Here is a 21,191-nt window from a genome sequence, read left to right as displayed (position 1 = left end):
TTCGCCGCTCTTTCAATCAACTCGAATTCTCACAAGAATTAACAATAGATTTCTCGAAAACCAAAAAAGAAAAAGAAAAAGAAAAATTGAGTAAAAATATTTTGATCTTCGGAGGAGAATCTCTTTGACATTCACTGCTCTTCCCTTTTTCTTCTTTTCAAAATGCCTTCTTCTCTCGAATACGAGGAAGCGAGGAAGTGGTGTGAGGAAAACTGAAAGTTTTGATTGGACGAAATGATCTGGAGGAGAAAGGAGGAGAGAGAAAGAAGAGAAGGGGGAGGAGGAGAAATGGATGAAAAAGAGAAAGGAGAGAAAGAAGTGGGAGAAAGAGAGACACCGGTCATGGGAGAGGAGGAAAGAGGAAGAAGATGGGTATTTTTATCATTTTAGAAAATTTTATTAATAGAGATAGACAACTGGATTATATCGGAACATATCGACAATTAAAAGCGCTAGTTTGACACTTTTTAAAATACAGACAATGTAAGTGAAATTGAGCTAAAGTAAAGAGAATGTTCCTGAAATTTACCCTATAAAATATTGACTTTCACCGCCAAGGATCAAATGAAAAGTCTCCAATCTGGCTTATGCACATATAAAATCATAAAAATGGAATGGAGTTAGAAAATGACACTAATTAGCAAAGGTACAGGGGATTCTGGATGTTATTTTTCTAATTTTTACAATGAGATGATGTTAAGATCCTGTTTTTCATATAATTTATACAGAAAGAGTGGTTGTGTTTATAGTGAGAGTGCAGAGAAGCATAATCCTTTTTCTCAGCATATTAGACATAGAAACTGTATCCTTTATTTTTTGTTAGTCTTTCGGGATTGGTAAGTAATTCTCTATCCATTTAATTTTTTATCAATAAATTTCATGTAAATTGCAAACTGTTTACAAATTTTACTTGTGACTTGCAACTTGCTACTAACTTAGGAAACTCAGAACCAACTAAAAAACCATACTTTCATTTATGGACATGTTAATAATTTTATTTCTATCATCTTTCATGAAAAGATTGTAAATAAATTGAGTTTTATACGAGACACGGAACGTAGATCCAACTGTACAGCCTTCACATAATGCAGAGGATCCAAACTTGATTTGGAACCTGGAATGAGAGGAACTAATAGGTGAGGTTCACATAACAAGTCCCCCCCCGATTCCTAATCTAAATGTCACATCATATCTTTTATGACATAGAATCATGAGCTAATTTTGACACTGATTCATTGATGCATGCTTAGCAACGCCGTGTTCCTCGGTGCATCGAGTGAAGATGACCAGACAGATACTACTGATTCCAAAACCATGGGACCAGCTCGGCCAGGGATCTAGAATGATCTCCATGCTTTTCCAATTTTCTAAATTTTTTCTCTAGGATGATTGGTTCCAAAATCTTATAGCATCCATGGGTACAACCAGTATAATCATTGAATTATAGACTGGTGTAGGCCTATATTAAAAGTACCTTTGAAGCGGGCTGTCCCCAATCCCATAGGAAGAAAAAACTTGTTTACTTGGTTGGCCATTGGATTGATGGTTGCTATTCTCCTTTTAGTGAAGAAGGTTCGACTGAAGTCCAATGGGATTGCTTCTGGTTACCTAGGATAGGCTGTAGGTTGATACAAGAAACTAGTTTGCTTGCAATAACATGTCATTCTAATTGCTAAAGCAAATGATTGAAAGTTATTGCTGTCAAGTTTTTTCCTTGACGAAGTGATACATGATGCTGTTCATAGCTGTATGCATTGTTGACAGGATTTTTACGGAACTACTTGCACAAGAGTGCATCATCATCTTTACGAAGTATATTTGGCGGAGCTGTTCGTCTTCCTGAGATTGTGCTGTCACTTGTTAACTGTAAACTCTGCCAACTAAATTCCAGATGTTGTATCCACAGCACAAATTTTTCAGAGGTCTAATAGAAGCTTGACAACCAATCCATCAATAATCATGGTCATGGTTGCCTATGGTTGCTTCCCTTTAGAGTCTTTCTTTCACATATTATCAGTTTTAATTTCCCAAAAATTTAAACAGGACAAGAATAGATAGATAAACAGGTATTAGATCACATTATCATGCATATTTTCTAGGAGAAAGGTCGTCTGCTTCTATATAAAGCAAGTGAAGCTAATGCATCCAAAGATGCTCATCAACAGCTCTTAATGTCTGTAACCTCTATGTAAAACAGTGTGGATGAGCTTCTCTGTTTTCTTTAAACCATGATGGTCACCTTGTCTTGGTAACAAAGAACTGCGAATGTATTCCTACTTCCTACCTATACTAATTGCTGTTCTTTGTGTAACACATCCTATACCACCCATATAATGGAAGAGACTTCTTTTAGCAATGATTCTTATTCTAAGAAATCTTGTTTGAACCATGAAATGGAAAGGACACTGCCCATCCTTAGTTCTAATTTAGCTATTTATGTATATGCTTGCTGGTTTGTTCCTCTTGCTAAGTGTGGTGTAAACCAAATTCCTTGCAAGAGGGCATTGCAATCATAACTCCTAACAAATAGTTTGTTAACATGGTCTTCAGCTGCAGATGGTGAACCATAGAGATCAGTTCATAGAGTTCTTGGTACAGTTGTGAAAGGTGCCCTAGCTTAGACAAAATTATATTGGTAGCAATATGCACATGCAAATGTATGTGGTGTTTAAACTTGGAATAAGATCATTTATGACACATGGTATGACTTCTTGAATGACTCAAAACGGTTTATAGATGCCCTACCTTTTCAATTACACACAACCTCTTTGTGCCCCCCAAACCTCCCACCAGAGAGAGAGAGAGAGAGCATCTCAACCATTCGTAAGCTATAGATCAATTCCAGAATTCTGTTGCATTAGCATCACTAAATAGGTTTTCTAAAGGAATTGGACCACGAAAGCAAAGTTACTCACTTTTTTTAAAAAAAAATTGCTTCTGTATTTGCTGTAATAATCATCAAAATTGTCTTGCTGTTGGATGAACAAATTGTGTGGGGAAAATTGAGGCTATGCAAAAGTTCAGTGTGTACTCAAGTAACAAAATAAAGTTGTTATAGCCCCAAAAAAAAAAAAAAAAAAAAAAAAAACAGAGCAACCGGGAAGAAGACTCCCGGTAGGAGTCTTCTTCTCCGGCGAAACCCATGGAAATTAGGACTCCTAGGACCCCTCGGAGTCCTAGGGTGCTCTATAAGAAGACCCCTTCCCCTTTAGACTGAAGATCGACCTCCTCCCTCTCTCTTTCTCTCTGTTTTTCTCAAATCGAAGCCGCGAATATCGTTCGGGTTCTCGCCGTGTTTTCTCGCCGGCGAGGTCACCGGAGGTTAAGGTAAGTTTCCCCTCTTCTTCTCCTCTTTCTTCTTCTTCCTCCCCGTACAATTGTGCGCGGCTGTCAGCGACAAAAATCACCGATTTCCGGTCGGAAAAGGGACCTCTATTTTTGGGTCTCTTTTCCTTGAAGTTTCCGGCGCCGGCGATCGGAATTGATCGCCGGCCACCCTCCTCCGTGACCGGGGGAGTGATTCCCGTCGGTCGCCGGCCTCCGCCGCGGTGGCCGTGGCCCGAACGGTCGGTCAAGGCCGGAAAACCCCCACCGTCCCCTGTTCGGCCTGGAAGGAACCAAGGAAAAAGAAGAAGAAGAAAAAGAAAAGAAAAAGAAAAAGAAAAGAAGAAAAAGAAAAAGAAAAAAAAAAGAAAAGAAAAGGAAAGAAAAAAAAAAAAGAAGAAAAAGAAAAGAAGAAAAAAATAATAATAATAATAATAAATATATATATATATATATATATATATATATATATGTATATATATATATATATAAGTAAGTAAATAAATAAATAAATAAATAAAAAATTAAAATTGATGAGAGAGAGAGTTTCTCTCTCTTCTTTCAGACTGAACCCTGATTTTCTCTCTCTGAAATTGAACTTTCTCTCTCTACTTTCTCTCTCTAGAATTTTCTCTCTCTAGCCTGTTTCTCTCTCTTGATGGATTTCTCTCTCTCTAAAGTTATCCTTCTAAAATTAGCGTAGTGGAAGGCTTCATCTGATGATTCTGATCGAGTTTAGAGACGAGTCTGATTTTAAGCGAGATTTTGATTTTGGAATTTATTAGATTTAATTTTGAATTAAAATTAATGTAAAAATATAATTTTGAATAATAGGCACGGAAGAATCTCCTAGAAGTTAGTCGATCTATTCGTTCAGTGCTCCGTGAAAGGTAAGTAATGAATCATCTTTTCGAGATATTCCATATTTATTCTGAAAATAAATAATTATTCTCTGAAATTATGCATGATTTATGAAATTATGTTTTGAAAGAAAAGTGCTTTTGAAATGTTATGGTATATCGATTTATACACATGTTTAGTGAAAGATTATGATATATATTGTGGTACTAAGTGTTTTGATATAGATCGGATTTATGCTCTCAGCCTAACTATGTTTCAGTGGGCCCCGCCAATGGGGATTATACGTTGGTACTTTGTGGACCCTGCTAGTGGGGGTTGTGCGCTGGTATTTGTGGACCCTGCCAGTGAGGGTTGTGCGCTGGTATTTCTGGACCCTGCCAGTGGGGGTTGTGCGCTGGTATTCTGTGGACCCCGCCAATGGGGGTTAAACGTTGGTCATAGTCAAGGCTGTTGAGTTACGAGTGTTTTGAATCGAATCGGATTTATGATTATATTATATGTGAATATTTGAAAATATTTGGTTTGCATTAAATCAGCATGAAATATATTTTTATGTTTTAATTGCAGCATTATTCTTGAAAATTATATAATATCTGAAATATCTGGTTGAGATATTTGTTACTTACTGGGCTGTCTAGCTCATTACCTTTCTTTCTATTTTTCAGATTCAGATAATTAATTTCGAGCGTGGGAAGAAATATTGGGACAGAGCTTTTAGAGGCGAGATTAGCATTGTCAACACTTAATTGAACTTAGATCTATTGTTTTAATTGTTTTAGTAAAATTTTATTGGATGTAAGACATTTGATTTAATTACTTGAATTACAGTTGAATAATAATTATTTGAATTTATTCCGCTGTGATGCATTGATATCGTGATGAGATGCCTTGCATGCTTATGGAGAGAGTTCTTCATGAGTATGCGGCGGTTGCCGCGACCCTCGATTCATGATCTCGGGTCGGGGGCGTGACAAAAGTTTATACTAACTGTTGCGGCCAATCGCCTCGTCGCCCGATCGCCGGGAAGCGTGCACCTGCAAAAGGAAGTCCGCACTGACCGGAGGCGGCTCCGGCGGGGACCCTCCGACGGTCAAGTCAGAGAGGTGACTGGGCAACAGTGAAATGCAGACGGAGAGCTCTGAGAAAGAGAGAGAGAGAGGGAGAGGAGCAAGCCTGCGTATGTGGGAGAGACGGGAGGATCCCTTCCTTTGCACTGTTGCCTTCCCCGGTATATATAGTGGAGCTAGGTATGGCGCCGTCATTAATGGCGCGGACAAGTGAGGAACTGTCAACTCACTGTGGGCTGTCAGAGCCGCCGTGAAAACGTCATGTCGCCGTGCGGCCGTTCAATCACCAGGGTTGACCCGGCTCTCGGCGGGACAATGCCCCTAGGTAACTGCGCCGCATGTCCGTGTCAGAGCTGACAACGTCTGGCGGCTGTACGGTGGTTGGAGGAGCCGGCCGACTCAAAGTCGGTAGCCGGCTGAGTGGTGTCAGGCCCCTCCATTGGTCGGCGAGCGTCATGTAAGTCGGCCATAGAACCTCGGGGTTCAGTCGGTCGGGATGGATACGCCCGCCATACCCCCAGTCGGCAATGGGCCGTTGGACGGCCGGCGGTTAGCCGCTGATGGCATCCGTCAGTCGGTCGCCCCGACCGACGATCGGTCGGTCTGTCGGCCAGTCGGAGTCGTCCAACGGAGGTGGTCAGGCCGTCAGCCGATCGGGCGGTCGGGCCCTCCGGCAGTCGGTCGGGCGGTCGGGCCCTCCGGCAGTCGGTCGGGCCCTCCGGTCGGTCGGGCCCTCCGGTAGGTCGGTCGGGCCGCCGGTCGGTCGGGCCCTCCGGTAGTCGGTCGGCGGGTATCCCCCAACACTAACACTTGCCTTGTGTAAGACTTACACTGGGACCAACCAATATAGAGGCCTAGAGGGCAAGTTGTTCTTTTGGAAGGGATTGGCAGTACCCTGCAGCAAGTTCAGCAGCATGATTTCTGTAGCTTTGTATTTGAGGGAATAAGGGGTCATAAAGAAAGAAAGCAGCATGGCCTGTCCTCTGTCATGCCCTTCCCCTTAGAGAAAGAAAGCTTGATCCATATCCTTTTTGCTGTCACTGGTAACCTCTATCTCTGACCTTTAGCATACCTTTCATGTGGGCTTTGCCATGAACCATGTGACTGCAAAGAACCCAGTTCCCCAGAAACAAAAAGAATATGTGGTTGGAGAAAGAGAAAGAAGAGCTCACAAGTTACAAGGAACAATGGATGATGGCTTCCCACCTATAACACAAGTTCTGAAGTTTCACAAAGTGTCCAAGATGGACAATTCAGTCTCCAAGAGAAGGTTTCTTCTCCTTTCTCTCTCTCTTTTTTTTTTTTTTTGATTTAAGGTGCTCTTAAAAGTGTGTTGATGTGTAACCTATTGTGAATCTCTTTTATTTGTTTTGGTGTACAGAAAGGTGTTTCAGAAGACTGTGGTCACATCCAGAATTGAAGCAGAAGTGGGGAAACAGAAAGGTGAATCTCCACCTTCAGATTTTTGGTCTTGGAGGAAATATGGACAGAAACCCATCAAAGGATCTCCATATCCTAGGTAGTGCTCTCCTTTTTCTTCCAAAGATTCAATATTACATAACTTTAGCTACCACCTTTGTGGTGTTCTCTGTGTTCTCGATTTGAAAAGTGAAATAGTTGCATATTTGTCGATTCTCATTAACTATTTTGTTGCCTTTTAGCTGCTAATTCTGATATATATCAAAACCAATAGTCATATATTATCAGGTTCTTCTTCTTCTTCTTCTTCTTCTGTATAACAATTTCCTTTCTTTCGAGTGAAATCAGTACCACATCATCAAACCCTCTTTATTTTTTTTTTTCTCAAAAAGTGGTGTATCTTCTCTTCCCCACACATCTTCTACTTTTATCAGGACCATATATTCTCAACAAAAGCTTTTTCATGCTTCTCTGCTAATATCTTATTCTCATTTAGCAATTTCTTTTGCCTTTGCAAGCTATTTAACCTTAACAGTCAGCCAACCTCTAAACCCAGATTTTTTGATTATTGGACTTAACATTTGTTTGTTTTTGTTTTTATTTTTCCTCTTTACTCCTTTTGATGGAATACTTGTTTGTTGGTCATCTTATAATGATAAGAACCTGCTTTGGCTGATCACTTGGTTCTTTCTTCTTATATCAGGGGCTATTACAGGTGTAGCTCCTCCAAAGGTTGCTCAGCCAAGAAGCAAGTGGAGAGGAGCAAAACAGATTCATCGCTTCTCATCATCACCTACACCTCAGATCACAATCATCCAGGTCCTCATCTCCCCACCATTTGCCCGCAAGAAGCATCCCCACGGAATCAGTCCATTAACCAAGACCTCCCCGCACCAAAGAGCCCAAGCCAACCCAACACCACAAGTGAAGGAAGCCTCAACAAAGAGCAATCCCCCCTCCCATGTCCGCCCAAGTGCTCACAAGAGATCTCTCAACAAAACCAACCATTAGAAGAAGTCCATGATCATCAACAAAATGTCCTCTTTGATGAAGAGAACCCCCTCCCTTCCCCAAATTCGATGACCTTCTCATCAACAACACCAAAGACTAATGAGGAGAATGACTTTTTTGATGAGCTAGGGGAGCTGCCCATCCCTTCATCTCTCACAAGCTTGGTCAGAGAAAGCTTCTTCGATGAAAGGATCCTCTTCCTCCCTTCTCAAACTACATTCTCTTAGATGTAGTTGGGCTTGTTCATATTTCATACAAACTGTAGCAGTTTCTTTTTCTAGCTTTCCTACCTATTTAATCTTTATCCTCTCACTGTACATAATTCTGTCCCTTGTTTGGAAAGCAATCATCATATGAAAGTGGAAAAAGCTAGCTAACTTTGTTTTCGAATTCTCTATTGTTTAGATGTCTTCTTGTGACATGATTAAACGCTTTTCGAACAAATGGGAAGCCCACAAACAATCCAAAAGAATGATGGAGAGGTGAGAATTGGTCATTGGTGGTTGGGCGATATTAAAAGCGAGCATGAGTTCCATGAGGTGAGTGTTGATAACGGGTGGTTGCTTTTGATTTGCAGCAGACTTCAATTATGTTGAGTGAGCTGACCTTGGTTTCTCTTTTTCCATTTTTCTTTTTTAAATATAAATATATCTAAGGTATAATTGCAAGATCTCTCTGAAAAAGAGGGAGGGAGTTTGTTATGCTTTTGTTAATAAGCTTATGAAAGTCCTTTTGTCCTCTGCTTATAAATGTTGGAGAATATTCAGCAGTACCATAAGTTAATACCAATGATATATATATGTGTGTGTGTGTGTGTGTGAATAACTCCTATGTACTATAAAAAATAATTTTGATTTTTCCTATTAACAATTGCACGTCAACAAGTGTTGTTTAGGTGAGTGGGCGCATGAACATTTGTATGTTTATAGCAATTTTCTTTTCCATAACATCCACACATATATCCTGGGAAGAAAGTTAACAGACAAATCTCTGATCATCAGTCTTAATTAATCTTTCTCGAGACCACCCAATGATCTATTATGCATTTATATTTCAAGAGCAAGCCTACATATAACAACGTAGCTATTGTAATTGTAAATATGTAATTGATAAATATGTTTACACTAACTTATATGAATATTTTTAGATCCAAATTTCATATAGACAAGGAAAAACATGCACATATACTTATGTTTTTCCATATCCTTCTATATCATCTACATTGTCTACTTAAAATTATCAGGTCCTGAATCTTATTTCAACGGGAGACTGTCCATGTGGGAAGTCCAAAGCTCTTACAGAATAATAACTAAAGGAGAGAAACTTCTAACTAAACATGCATTGCCTTTCATTTAGGGATGGTTTTATGCTATAAATAATCCTATACACGTACATGGTATGCGACTTTCTATTCCCAAATGTTCTTTTCTTCATTTTTTTTTTTTTGGCTATATAGTAATACATTGAGCTTATTTATAGATTCATTGCTTAATCCTTTTTTTTTTTTTGCTTTTTTTTTTAAAAAAAAAATCAATTGAGCTTTCGAACAATATATTTAATGTGTGGCTTCCCCCAGGAGACCATAGTTTTGGGCATAAGATATTCTCCTAGAATCCACGTACGGCAGCTTGAATGCCTGAAAGTAACTGTGCCAGTGCATTATGATCAAGAGGATCCATGGACCATGTGCTTTGTTATCCTTACACTATAGATGATGTTGCTACCTCCAGGTGACCAAGTGTAATGAATTAATGCAACGAAAAATTTGAATCGTTTGAGTTCAATTGCGTTTGGATTGGAAGGCCCACTCGTGCACAAGCACCAACGCCACAAATAATAACTCAAGGCCTAGTGCTTTGCCTTTATATCATCGCTTCCCACCTCTCTCTCTCTCTCTCTCTCTCTCTCTCTCTGTCTATTCTTTTAGTTGAGTAAAAGATAAGATAATAAAGAGTATGTACGATAAAATTCTACTTAAAGCTATAGCAGCCAGTGATGCACTAGTTTGCTCAAACGTCTATCGCTCCAATGCCTAAAGTCAAAAAAAAAAAAAAACGTCTATCGCTCCAATGCCTAAAGTCAAAAAAAAAAAAAAAAAAGGATCCTCGTTGTGTCTACCAAAAATTCTCCATCAGATTTAGTTTTGTTAACCTTTCTAAAGCAAGGACCCTTGAAGAAATTTAAGAGGCACTAAAGACAGAAAAATTGTTGCAGATTGGGGCAAAAAAAAAAAAAAAAAAGGCTACAACCCTAAAATCATAAAAGATTCTAGGCTGCTTTCAATTTAAATCATCAACCACTGTGGTGCATGGTCCATACCCATTTGTCATCTATCAATAGCAAGGAGGGCAATCATTGTTGCCACTTGCCACAGCTGAAAGATATTTTTATTTTTCTTAAGTCATATTATCTGAAAAATGGCAAACATACCTCCTGTCCATTTCTTCTACCAGTCAACAGCTTGATAAATTCTTCAAATCAATAACAAGTCTATATTAGTCATTTGCGTTTAGACTTTAAACTTAATTATAGACAAGCATAGAAAAAAGGTAAAGTAAGGAATCTCCAGAGTCAGGTCCCATTGATGGCATGATCAACTTATACTTGACAGAAACATGGCAACTAATGATCTTAAAATATTTACTGATCTTTCTTTCATTCAATATCGTCAAGCCTATCAACAACATTATACAGTGTGGACACATTCAAGGTTAAATGTAACCTTAAAATTTGCATTCGATCCAATCAACTCATTGTTTTGCCATACTCATAAACCTACTCTGACAATAGAACAGGAGTTATTTTCTCGCACAGAATCTCAGTAAGCAATGTTCCTACAATCATAAAGAGACCTAAAACCAAACAAAAATGCAAGCACAAACATGGACACACACACACACAAGCACGAGGACTTGCACATGAACACAACAATTTGACTGGATAGCTACATAGCAGTAACTATCTAATGCGCAGATGACGTACCATCGCAGCAGCCAGACCTCATTAATCGGACTAGCAGGGGCCTTAAAGGGGTTCTGTAATCATGTACCGAAAACACATAGGGATTTATGATCACTATGATTAGGCTGTGCACTGTTTGGTTGTCACGCATTCATGTTCCGGTCTCATGACTATGTCGATCTTTGTTCACAACTTCACATTTCTACTTCATTAGAGCCATAGTCATCTTGTTCTATGACAAAACCCCAGAATGAAACAAACCAACACCAAACTGATCAGATCATGCCGGATCTCATGATCATTTCTGCATTTGATTGGCATGGTTGGGCTTGTTCCTAACCATAAAAGTATAAAACCATGAGATAGCATTCCAAGATGGATCTATGAGTAAACAAGGTTCCACAATGGAAATGACATCAGTTATTTGCCTAGTCCAGCGTTATCACCTGATTTTATACAAATGTGGGCTGGGTTACCAGGCTTTGGCCTGATAATAATTTTTACATGCTGGGTTATCAGCCTTATTACCAAGTGATATCCCTGTTCAACAATCATCAACCTAAACTTTGCCATACCAGTCAATACTGTATGCTCTGATCATACCATATTGGTACCAAACCGATATGCGGTATGGAAGACATACTGATACTCGATATATTGAACTAGCCTCGCACTGAGTGTACCTATACAGGATCCGTTACCAAGACAGTGTACCTTGCATCAACCTAATCTGAAAAACTGTAGCTATAGATAGAGACAAGTAATTCTTATTTAGATTCCCTAACAGCAAAAGAAGGATGGTTCATTTTCAACTTGACGGCAAAAGTTCAGAGGTAATAGTCCTTTAGATGAAGATTTTCAAAATCTGCATTGCAACAATCTCCAGGCTGACCTTTAAAGACCACCAGCCGGTTGTGGAAAACCAAGATGTGAACTGAAAAAGAGGACAAACACCTGAAATGTTTAGAAAATTTCCAAAATTTTGGATTACATGTTATAGAGATCATCTGGTGATTTGCTGTAAACTACCAAGCATTATATCAAGCAAGCAAGAAGATCATAATCCAAAGATAAATCACTAGAGTTTTCCAGCACAGGGATATCTAAAATGAGCAAAATTGTGTTTCCTATAGAGGCAAAGAACAATTTCATCAAAAAAAAAAAAAAAAAAATTGAGGCAAAGAACAAGAGAAAAATGAGGTCTGTGAATTTGATGTTTATTTTGATAAAAAGATCTGTCTTTCGCACATCAGGCAACCACAAATTCTAAAACTACAGGTCTACATGCATAAAACTAGTCCAAGAAAGAAATCATGTAGAATTTTACAAATCATACAGAAAGGGGCGTCCAACTTGCCATCCAATCAATTTGTTATTGACTATGCAGAAGGCTGCAAGCTTGTGTGGGCTGGACAGCAGACTACATAACTGCTTTCTGTGTCCACATTAGTCTGTCTTATTCACATCCATTGCCCTGAATTTGACAATCTGTTCATTGCTTGGTGGGTGGGGTTTTCATATGGCCACAGTGTCAAGATATGCTGTTCAGGCCTTTTCTCTTCAGAGAATTCTGAAAGGAGAGAAAATTATAGTTCTTCTCACCCTTAAGGTTTGCCCATCGAAATAATTCATGTTAGGCTGATCGGCGTATCTGAAATCTCTGGGTGGTTATACGTTGGTTATTTCGTTCAAACCAACTACAGATTTAATTTGAGGTACTTTTACCTGAAATCACTAGATTTTCTAATTAAAAAGCTGTTCCAAATTTTTGGTGAAAGTTTCAGTATAAAATGAGCTTATTATCTGATCTAGGTTATCTATAAGCTCATGAAGAGATCCCTTGTAATTAATATTAGATCTGCCTGGGGTGAAACACTGCTTGATTATAACAAAATGTTCTTTGTTTACAAGTCTACAACTGTATACCTCCTGATGAAACAAACAAGAATTTGGAAAGGATATACATCCTTAAGATTTTAAAAATTAAACAGTTAATGGTGAAAAGAAGAGGGAGAAAAAGGAAACACGTTCACAAAAGAGAAAAAAAAGATATTACAGATATCTTCAGCTTTGTCATCGTTAAACATACAAGCTGAATCCCAATAAGCTTAACAATATGATAGCAAAAAGGATAAAGGGAAAAAACATCTACTTTGAAGTGGGGTTAGAATATAATTGCCAGATTACCTGCTCCTACAAAGGGAAAAACACATACAAGGTAAGAAACATCAACAGGTTAGTCGTTGAGCACTTCCTTGGACCGCCTTATAACACTGTAGACTGCACAACGGAAGTTTAGTCTTGGAATCCCGGTATTTGTATTCATTTGTACATGATGGGCCAGCACACTTCTCTCGTGGAGGTGGGTAACTGAGTCCAGAGCAAACCATAAAAGAAATCAGCCAGCAAGCAAGGGCTTCAAAGGGTAGCTAACATCAATGAAAACTGGCAGAACTACATGTCTCAGGATGAATGCCAAGTCAATGCTTCATGTTGTAGATTACCACAAGCATGTACATAAGCACATATATTAAGCAGCAAAAAAGGAAATATCAGTACAGGCATCAGCAGAAGCAATATCTTCACATGAAGTTATAATGTCTCACCTGCATGGCTTGGAGCTGAACATACTTGGCAGGCCCATATCTTCAGGGAATATAACAACTGTACCAGTTGGCCCCATGACCCATTTTATGGTGCTTGATGCTAATGTCTGTGATTTAGCAGCCTTTGCCTGCACAGCATAATGTTTAGATGGGAGTAAAGGCCAAACAGTTAATTAAAACAGAATGAAAGTGGAAGTTCAGGCTTGGCATGCATACCTTCTCTTCTCGCTCTTTCTGCTTCTTTTCTTCCTTCCTCTTGTCAGAATCCAGGCCCAGTATTTTCCTGATTGCCTCAGCCTGTGAAGTTCAAAATATGAGTCAGTTTCAAATTTGAGAATATATTGGTAGAGGATATGCATAACAAACTAGTGAATATTTGAAATGAACCTCAGATTCTCTAGCCGCCTTCTCTACTTGCATTTTACGCCTCTGAGCAGCCTCTGCCTTCTTTGCTTGTATTTCTACTTCAGAAAGCTTCTCCTTTTGCTCTGCAGTTGTAACATAAAAATGAAACCATATAAAACATGAAAACATCTATTGACAAACAGCATTGTGCTCCAATATAAACTAAACAGTAGTTTCTTACTTCTTGAAGGAGCAGGAGGTAACCCATTTGGGAACTCAATCAAACTCTCGCCATTGCCACCTTTGCCTGATTGAAGTGCCCGTTGGCGTGTTGTAAGTGGTTCAGTTCTGACATCAGCAGGTGAATCTATAGATACCTTCTGTTTCCTTCTCTTGGCCTCAGGACCACCATCGGAACCAGGTTCTTCCTCTTCAACATAATCTGTGTCATCAGATTCCTTTCCTGATCTTGATTTTTTCCTGCTTTCCTTGTGTGATCGTGACATAACATAGTCCTCATCCACCTCATATGGCATACCCCTATTTTTCGGAAGTTTGGAGATCTTCCGTTTCTTGACACCATCCTCACCAGCATCTTCAAAATCTGCAGTTTGATCTGAAGAAACCTTGGAAGTTTTAAGTTTCTCAAGGTAGCGGATCTCATCATCTTCCTCACCATCATCAAATGCAGCATCCAGCATGCGCCTCTTAGGCACTCGCTTGCTTTTACGAACAGGTTCAGAAGAGGATATGCCAGGAAGCTTGTCTGTTTGCTTTCTAAATATGCTTTCTCCCCGAGAAAAGCTCATTCCACTGGAATCCTTCCATGCATCTCCTTGCAAGTGACTCCCCTTTTCAGGTGAATGATCATCAGAGTTATCCTACAGCAAAGAAAGATCTAGGTTAAAATATTCCCACAAAATGCAGGCTCCTTGAAGAAGGAACAGCAGAAGGGCATTCAACTCAGATTATTGCAATGTAATGAACAGAGTTTACATATGAGATTATTCTACTAGTCAACAACTTCTTAATGTTTTTCTTTCTTTAGCAAAATGTGTGTTCATGTTATGGTTCTCTGTTCAACATGAGATTAACAAATCTGATTATAATTTACAATAACAATTTCAAAATGAAAATCATTGACTGTTGGAATTTTATAAGGCTTGTTGACTGTGGTTAAAGTTATTCACCATGGCCTTTCTCTATTTTCTTTTTTATTTTAAAAAGGGAGGAAAAAAAATAAACACCATAGCTTAGAAAGCCAAACACAAAACAGCAGCCAGGTACCTGAGGACTAAGCTTTTGACGATGCCGAAAGGCATCAGAAGAACGTGGAGGCTTGGCAGAAGTGCCACCATTACCAGCTTCTAAATTGGATTTTGCATGTATAGTGCGTGTGACTCCACCAACTTTGAGTTTCACCTTTCTCAGCTTGTTCTCAGCTGATATACTTTGAGCTCCCTCAGGCTGATGCATATCATGACCATCACCCCTCCTGCCCATGTAGCCATCTGGGGATCTTGACTGCATTTCCATGCTCTCTTTAGTTTTGTTCGAGCTTTTCAAGTTAGCTGGGGCTAGTGCACCTTCGCTGCAACGCTTCAAATCAGAACCATTCCCACCTCTAGAATAACCACTTCCATAATAATCTTCGAATGTCTTGTCATCCCTCTTAACCTTCTTTGAAGATGTTCCACCTTCAATTCTGTTAGCAGATGAACTCCTCAGAGGAGGGTTGTTAAGATAAAACTCTTTCCTTCGGAATCCAGCATCATTTCCTCCATTCTCATAAGGAGAGAGCCTTCTTGAATTGTTTAAAGGAGGTGAGGTATCATGACCCTCCATAATCAACTGTGCCTCAAGCCGAGGCCGCCTTGAAGTAGCACTTCTCCGCTTCTTCATTACAGCACTCACACCACCGAATGCAGAGGCTCCAAAGCCCTCCATAGTGGTAAATTCAACTTAAACGAACTATCAACAGTGTTCCTATAACTATCTGCCGACCAAAAGGAAATCCCAAGAAATTACTCATCAGTAGAGTAAAGGGGAGAAAAAGAAAGAAAAAAAAAATGCCAATTAACATTCAGAAAAGCATCACCAATCAATCAAAAAAAAAGAAGAAGAAATGAAACACTAAAGCAAGAACATAATAGATAGCATTTGCATTCCAAAGCAATACAAAGCAATCAAAATATATTTCATAAAACAGAATATCAACTTAAAAAGAAGCACGTAACCAACCACGAGACTGAAAAAAGAGACTAAGATTCTAGAGAATACCTAAGAAATCGATGTGACTAGGCTAGTGAGTACCTATATAAAAAAAGAGAATAAACGAAGACAAGGAAAAGATCTACCAAAGCATCACCAACTAAATCCTGAAAAGCAACACCAATCAATCAAAAGACAAGAAATTAAACATGAAAGAAGAACTTAAATAGATAGCATTTGCTTTCCAAAGCAATACAAAACAATCAAAATATCTTCCACAAAACAGGAATATGAGCTTAAAAGAGAATCACACAACCAACCATAAGACCGAAAAAAGAGAATGTGAGACTCAAGAGAATACCTGAGATATCGATATGACTAGGCTACTTGGTACCAATATCAAGATCTACAAACCGAAAACAAAGAATAAACATAAAAATAAATGAAGAATACTGATGCCTAAGAAAACTCAAGAAAAGTCAAGAAAGTCAGTAAGGAAGCTCAAACAAACTCCGACATCATTCCAAGAAATATAGGAAGCAACGCAGTCAAATGGGATGACGCATCACAAGACACCAAATACACAAAACGTCCCAAACTAAAACATCTTGTGGGGGCCAAAGCAATGCAAGTAAGAAAACCAGTAGAAAACAAAAGAATTAACCACAAAAAAGAATGCTATCAGCCCTGAAATCACGAAGGTTGCCAAAAGATTCAAACGAACCCCTAACAATCCACCAGCAATAGGCCAGCAAAATCTTCCAAGAACTACATATCACAACCCAAAATAATTAAACAAAAAAAAAAAGGAGGAAATCAAACGACGAAACCAAAGACCAGAAAATGCAACGATTCGAGTAACTCCCGCCAAAATAAAACAGAAATCCTACCTAAAAACCCAGGAATTTTTTTCAGAAAAAAATCCAATCGCATCAAGGAGTCGGAAGAATCCACCGAAAACACAAAAAGGAACCGACTCTGATCAGTCAATCAATCAATCAACGAGAAAGAGAAGAAATCGGAAGCCGGAAAAGGATCAAAGCCGAGAAAGAGTCGTAACCCAGAGAGAATGGAGCCTCACCTGGAGGGCGAAATCAGAAACCCTAGACGCCGGCGAGCGCCATTCGAGACGAAAAGACGCGAGAGAGAAAGAGAGAGTGCCTCCCCCCGAGAGGACGTAGAGGTGGATTCGAGGGGTAATTTGGGAAGAGAATTTTCTGGAGGCGGAGCCCCGCGCGGGGTTGGGCGTGGTTTGGCGAGATGGGGAGCCCCTCTCTCTCCCTCCCTCCCTCCACCCCCATAGGAGGTTTTTTTTTTCCTCTTTTTTTTATTTTTTTTGTTAGGCTGGTGTTATCATCATGATGGCGAAGATGGGAGTGATGGGGATGATGATGATGATAATGGCCGTATGCTATTTCGTCCATCTTTCTTATTTCCATCACACACTTCCCCCCACCTGGTTTTGAGTTTCTTCTCTCTCTTCCAGGTTCTCTCTCTCTCTCTAAAACCTGAAACTGTTATTTTTCAGATAAATATAATTAAAAAATATTTAGTTTTATTTTTCTCCATGCCAGTTAAGTCCAGCGCATTCCGGGAATCACTGCATGACTATATTATAACTTACTTGTGTCTATATTTTTATTCTAAAATCAAAGTAATTCGAAATTAGAGTTTATTAGTTTTATAATATCTTTACAGTTAATAATTGAAAAAGTAAGGTACAGAATCGATCGTGATACTAAAAAAATATATATATTATATTAACTCGATACATAAAATTGACATGTCCGTGATAGATTTTAATATAATATTATAAATGACGGATTCTGTTGGGATAAATCAATCGATCCCTGATTTTGATCATCACGAATTCGACTGTACATCGGTTGAACATGCAGTTTCAATTTTTCATCGATCGATTGAGCAAATCACACTGACTTATGATCGACTGACCAACGAATATTCAACTACTACTGATCAACAGTGGACGATTTGAACCGTCGGTATAACTGAACTACTAGCCGGCAGTCGCTCATAGATTCTACCGACATATAGTCGGTTAATCTGCTCAACATACCATAACCGTTGTGAACGGTTATTGACTACATGTCACGGCTATTCAGAAAAATTAATGATCCACTAACTCCACATTTATGGTCCGATAATTCAGCACCATAAAAAGTGAGACCACGTACTCGATGGTTCCATCAGAATTATCTATAAAAAGGGAGAGAAATGAACAGGACGGAGAAGATACTTCTGAGTCAGAGCTCTGCTACGTTGAACTTTTAAATCTACTGTTCATCAATTCCCTCTCTGACTTAAGCATCAGAGGATCCCCGTCGGACACAACTCCGATCTGTGAGGATGCTGTTTTTGCAGGTGCTCATCACCAGTGATAGATGATAGAGAGTTAGTTGCAACAGATTGGCATGTCAGGTAGGGGATAGATCACACTCGTCATGGCAAAAATCAGAGTCCAGCATTTGACTGCAACTAGATCAGCGAGGCACTCTTCCCGCCGGAAAGAGGTTTCTCCCCCTCCTCTGGTAGCAGAATCTAGTTCTTCACATCCTGTGATCACCACAGATATTCAAATCGCTGCACTTGTGCAACAGATGAATGTCTTGACAGAGGCAATCAAAAGCCTCTAACAGCAGCAAACCCAGCAACAGCAGCCGTCGACAGGGCAATCGGTGGCACAGTCGATGCCGTCCAGGCACAGCCGCCGTCATCCACGACGATCACCTTTTCCTTCTTCGGAGCGACCGTCTCGGCTCTCCCATCAAGACGAACAACGACATTCTCGACACTCTCATCGTGCCACACATTGCTCGCGGCGTTCCTCCTCTCCTTTCTATCTCAACAGCATTAGGAACAGGAAACGACCGCGAACACCTTTTGCTTCTCCTTCAGGCTCGTCAGGAGGTTTCACCCTTGGAGTTTTCCAACAACGACGGTTCGATGACTACGAACGCAAGTTTTAGAAAATCAACAGCCGAATCGCTCAGCTCCAAATGGAAGGTCGAAAGTCTTCCAATGACTACGACTTCCACACCGCCTAACATCTTTCTCAACACATCTTGGATGAGCTGATTCCATCTCGATTTAAGATACCGCAAGTGGAGCCCTACGACAGCTCCACAGACCCGATCGACCATCTTGAGAGCTACAAGGCTCTCATGATGATTCAAGGGGCAACTGACACCCTCTTATGCATTGATTTTTCGACAATCTTCGGAAAGCTGCTCGAGCCTGGTACTCCAGGCTTCAGTCTTGAAGCATATAGTCCTTCGGACAGCTTGAATACTCCTTCGTGGCTCACTTCAGTACTAGCCGAAGGCCGCCACGAACCTCTGACAGTCTCTTCTCGATTAAGCAAAGAGAAACTGAGACATTAAGAGATTTTATGGCTCATTTTAACGCAGCCACACTTAAGATCAGGGACCTCAATGAAGACATAACTATATCGACCATGAAGAGAGGTCTGAGGGAATCTCGATTCACATATTCTTTGAACAAAACTCTCCCCCGGACTTATGCTGAACTTCTGAAGCGTGCATACAAGTATATGCATATGGACGAATGAGCTTCTGACCGACGCCAGACAGAAGGTAAGGGTCGGAAGAAGAAGAAACAAAAAAAGGAAGGAGCTCCGACCGAATCAAGTTGGCCACCTTCCAATAAGCAAGCTTCACTACAACGATGGAGTCCAAGGTCGAGTTACGGCAGGTATGACTCCTATACTTCTCTTTCTACTTTTCATACGCAGATCCGTATGAAAATCGAAAGAGCAGAATATCTACGACACCCTCCATCGATGAAAGCGCCATCGAGGAGCTGCGATCGAAAGAAATACTGTCGGTTCCATCATGATCACGGTCAGATACCGAACAATGCATCCAACTCAGGGATGAGATAGAGGCCCTGATTCAATGAGGCTACCTCGAAAAGTACCGGAGAGATCTACCGACTCAACCTTCTGCCGATCGATGACCTCAGCCGCAAATGGAGGAAGCTATAAATAATCAGTCGACTACAAAGGTGATCAACATGATCTCCGGACGATCGAACTTGGGGGTAACTTACGAAGAAGAGTCAGCAAAAAGATGATGACTCAATAATATAATAACCTTTTCAGAAGAAGATATTCGGAAGATTCAGACTCCCCATGATGATGTTATTGTTGTTTCAGCAACAATAGCTAATTATGATGTAAAAAGAATCTTTGTAGATAATGGAAGTTCGACTGATATTCTCTTTTACTCGACTTTCTTCCGAATGTGACCACTGACTAATCAACTCAGAAGAATCTCGACGCCATTGGTCGGCTTCACAGGAGATGCTGTCACAATAGAAGGAGAAATCTCTCTCCCCTTAACCGCTGGAATTGAACCATAATAGAGCACCGTCTCCATAACGTTCACGGTAGTTCGCATTCCTTCGGCTTAAAATGTCGTACTCAGACATCCTGGACTTAACGCTCTGAAAGCAGTGGTTTCGATATACTATCTATTAGTTTGATTTCTGACTAGAAATGGAGTCGGAGAGATGCGTGGAGATTAACAACTTGCCCGACGCTGCTTTCTTGTCTCCATCTAAAATAATAAACCTGAAGACTCTCTACCTGTCGATAAATTGGACCAAAGAGAGAATTAGAAAAGGGGTGAACCAGCTGAACAACTAGTCTCTATTCCGTTAAAAGGAGGAGACCCTCCGAGGTTGGAAGATGGGATTGCAGAAGAAGAAGCCACGCCAACTCAAGATGAAACACTGACCATGTCAGAAATTGTTCAAGTCGAGGTTCGGATATAATTTTTCGACCACATTCCGACCGTCATCATATCTGACGCAGTACGAAGTGAAGCCGCCTTTGAGGATCTCCTCCTTGAATTCTTTCGAACCCCTGAAGTCCTCGATTGCCCGACTCAATGCCTCCCTTATCGACTCCGCTTCCGTCTTAGCCAAGTCAGCATCGGCTCGTGTGAAAGACGACTCCTCTTCGGCTAGTGTCAATCTTTTCAGGCTGGTCCGATGTTGTTCACATTTGGCTTCGAGTTCTGTGATGCATCTGTCTCGCTCTCATCGAAGCCAGTGAATCGAGTGTTTCTTGCTCTTGACCCGTGATTCAAGAGCCAAAATATTCTTGTGAGCCGACTTGAGTTCGGCTCCAGAAGATGCTAGGTCATCAGTCAATCGAAAGACCTCTTCTTGAAGCTTGACTTTCTGCTCAGCTGCCGACCTAAGTTGTTCGAGAGCAACCACCTTCTCAGCATCAGCGGCTGCCACTTTATTCATCTATGACCGATGAAAGTCACCGAACTTCATGTAGCCGGCTTCCAAATCGAACATGTCATGGATCAACTACAGACAGAAGATAAGTCGG

At 40.2% G+C, this 21,191-nt stretch overlaps 2 protein-coding genes across 6 annotated transcripts; one reads left to right on the top strand and one right to left on the bottom strand.

Moving 5' to 3' along the window:
- The first annotated feature begins 6,125 nt into the window (after positions 1-6,125).
- Positions 6,126-8,072, top strand: LOC105052589 (uncharacterized). Its single transcript, XM_010933445.3, has 3 exons — positions 6,126-6,522; positions 6,634-6,771; positions 7,375-8,072. The coding sequence occupies exons 1-3, from the start codon at positions 6,344-6,346 to the stop codon at positions 7,907-7,909; spliced, it is 852 nt and encodes a 283-aa protein (XP_010931747.1). The 5' UTR covers positions 6,126-6,343; the 3' UTR covers positions 7,910-8,072.
- Positions 8,073-11,025: 2,953 nt separating this feature from the next.
- On the bottom strand, positions 11,026-17,197 carry LOC105052588 (uncharacterized). 5 transcript variants are annotated; one of them, XM_073244624.1, is made up of 8 exons: positions 16,887-17,193; positions 14,882-15,590; positions 13,836-14,475; positions 13,637-13,737; positions 13,466-13,546; positions 13,250-13,377; positions 12,831-13,013; positions 11,026-11,597 (listed from the first exon to the last, which is right to left on the bottom strand). In XM_073244624.1, exons 2-7 carry the CDS (start codon positions 15,539-15,541, stop codon positions 12,872-12,874), a joined length of 1,752 nt encoding a protein of 583 aa, XP_073100725.1. In that variant the 5' UTR covers positions 15,542-15,590; positions 16,887-17,193; the 3' UTR covers positions 11,026-11,597; positions 12,831-12,871. The 5 variants fall into 5 exon arrangements, with proteins under 5 accessions (XP_073100725.1, XP_029122732.1, XP_010931745.1 ...); XM_029266899.2 differs by having other exon boundaries at positions 11,026-11,577; XM_010933443.4 differs by lacking the exon at positions 11,026-11,597 and adding an exon at positions 16,167-16,211 and having other exon boundaries at positions 12,649-13,013.
- Between the last annotated feature and the right edge of the window lie 3,994 nt (positions 17,198-21,191).

The sequence above is a fragment of the Elaeis guineensis genome, chromosome 10 (assembly GCF_000442705.2).
Source record: "Elaeis guineensis isolate ETL-2024a chromosome 10, EG11, whole genome shotgun sequence".
In the NCBI taxonomy this organism is placed as follows: domain Eukaryota; kingdom Viridiplantae; phylum Streptophyta; class Magnoliopsida; order Arecales; family Arecaceae; genus Elaeis; species Elaeis guineensis.
The sequence above is the reverse complement of the archived record's forward strand: the minus strand, read 5'-3'. Positions and strand labels throughout refer to the sequence as shown.

Bases quoted from the DNA above. Each gene is read 5' to 3' on its own strand.
- LOC105052588 (XM_073244624.1), bottom strand. From the start codon at position 15,541: ATGGAGGGCTTTGGAGCCTCTGCATTCGGTGGTGTGAGTGCTGTAATG. The intron at 14,476-14,881 runs GTACCTGGCTGC...TCTTTGCTGTAG, and splicing joins GTCAAAAGCTTAGTCCTCAG to GATAACTCTGATGATCATTC. The intron at 13,378-13,465 runs GTATGCATGCCA...TATGCTGTGCAG, and splicing joins AGAAAGAGCGAGAAGAGAAG to GCAAAGGCTGCTAAATCACA.
- LOC105052589 (XM_010933445.3), top strand. From the start codon at position 6,344: ATGAACCATGTGACTGCAAAGAACCCAGTTCCCCAGAAACAAAAAGAA. The intron at 6,523-6,633 runs GTTTCTTCTCCT...TTTGGTGTACAG, and splicing joins AATTCAGTCTCCAAGAGAAG to AAAGGTGTTTCAGAAGACTG. The intron at 6,772-7,374 runs GTAGTGCTCTCC...TTCTTATATCAG, and splicing joins AAAGGATCTCCATATCCTAG to GGGCTATTACAGGTGTAGCT.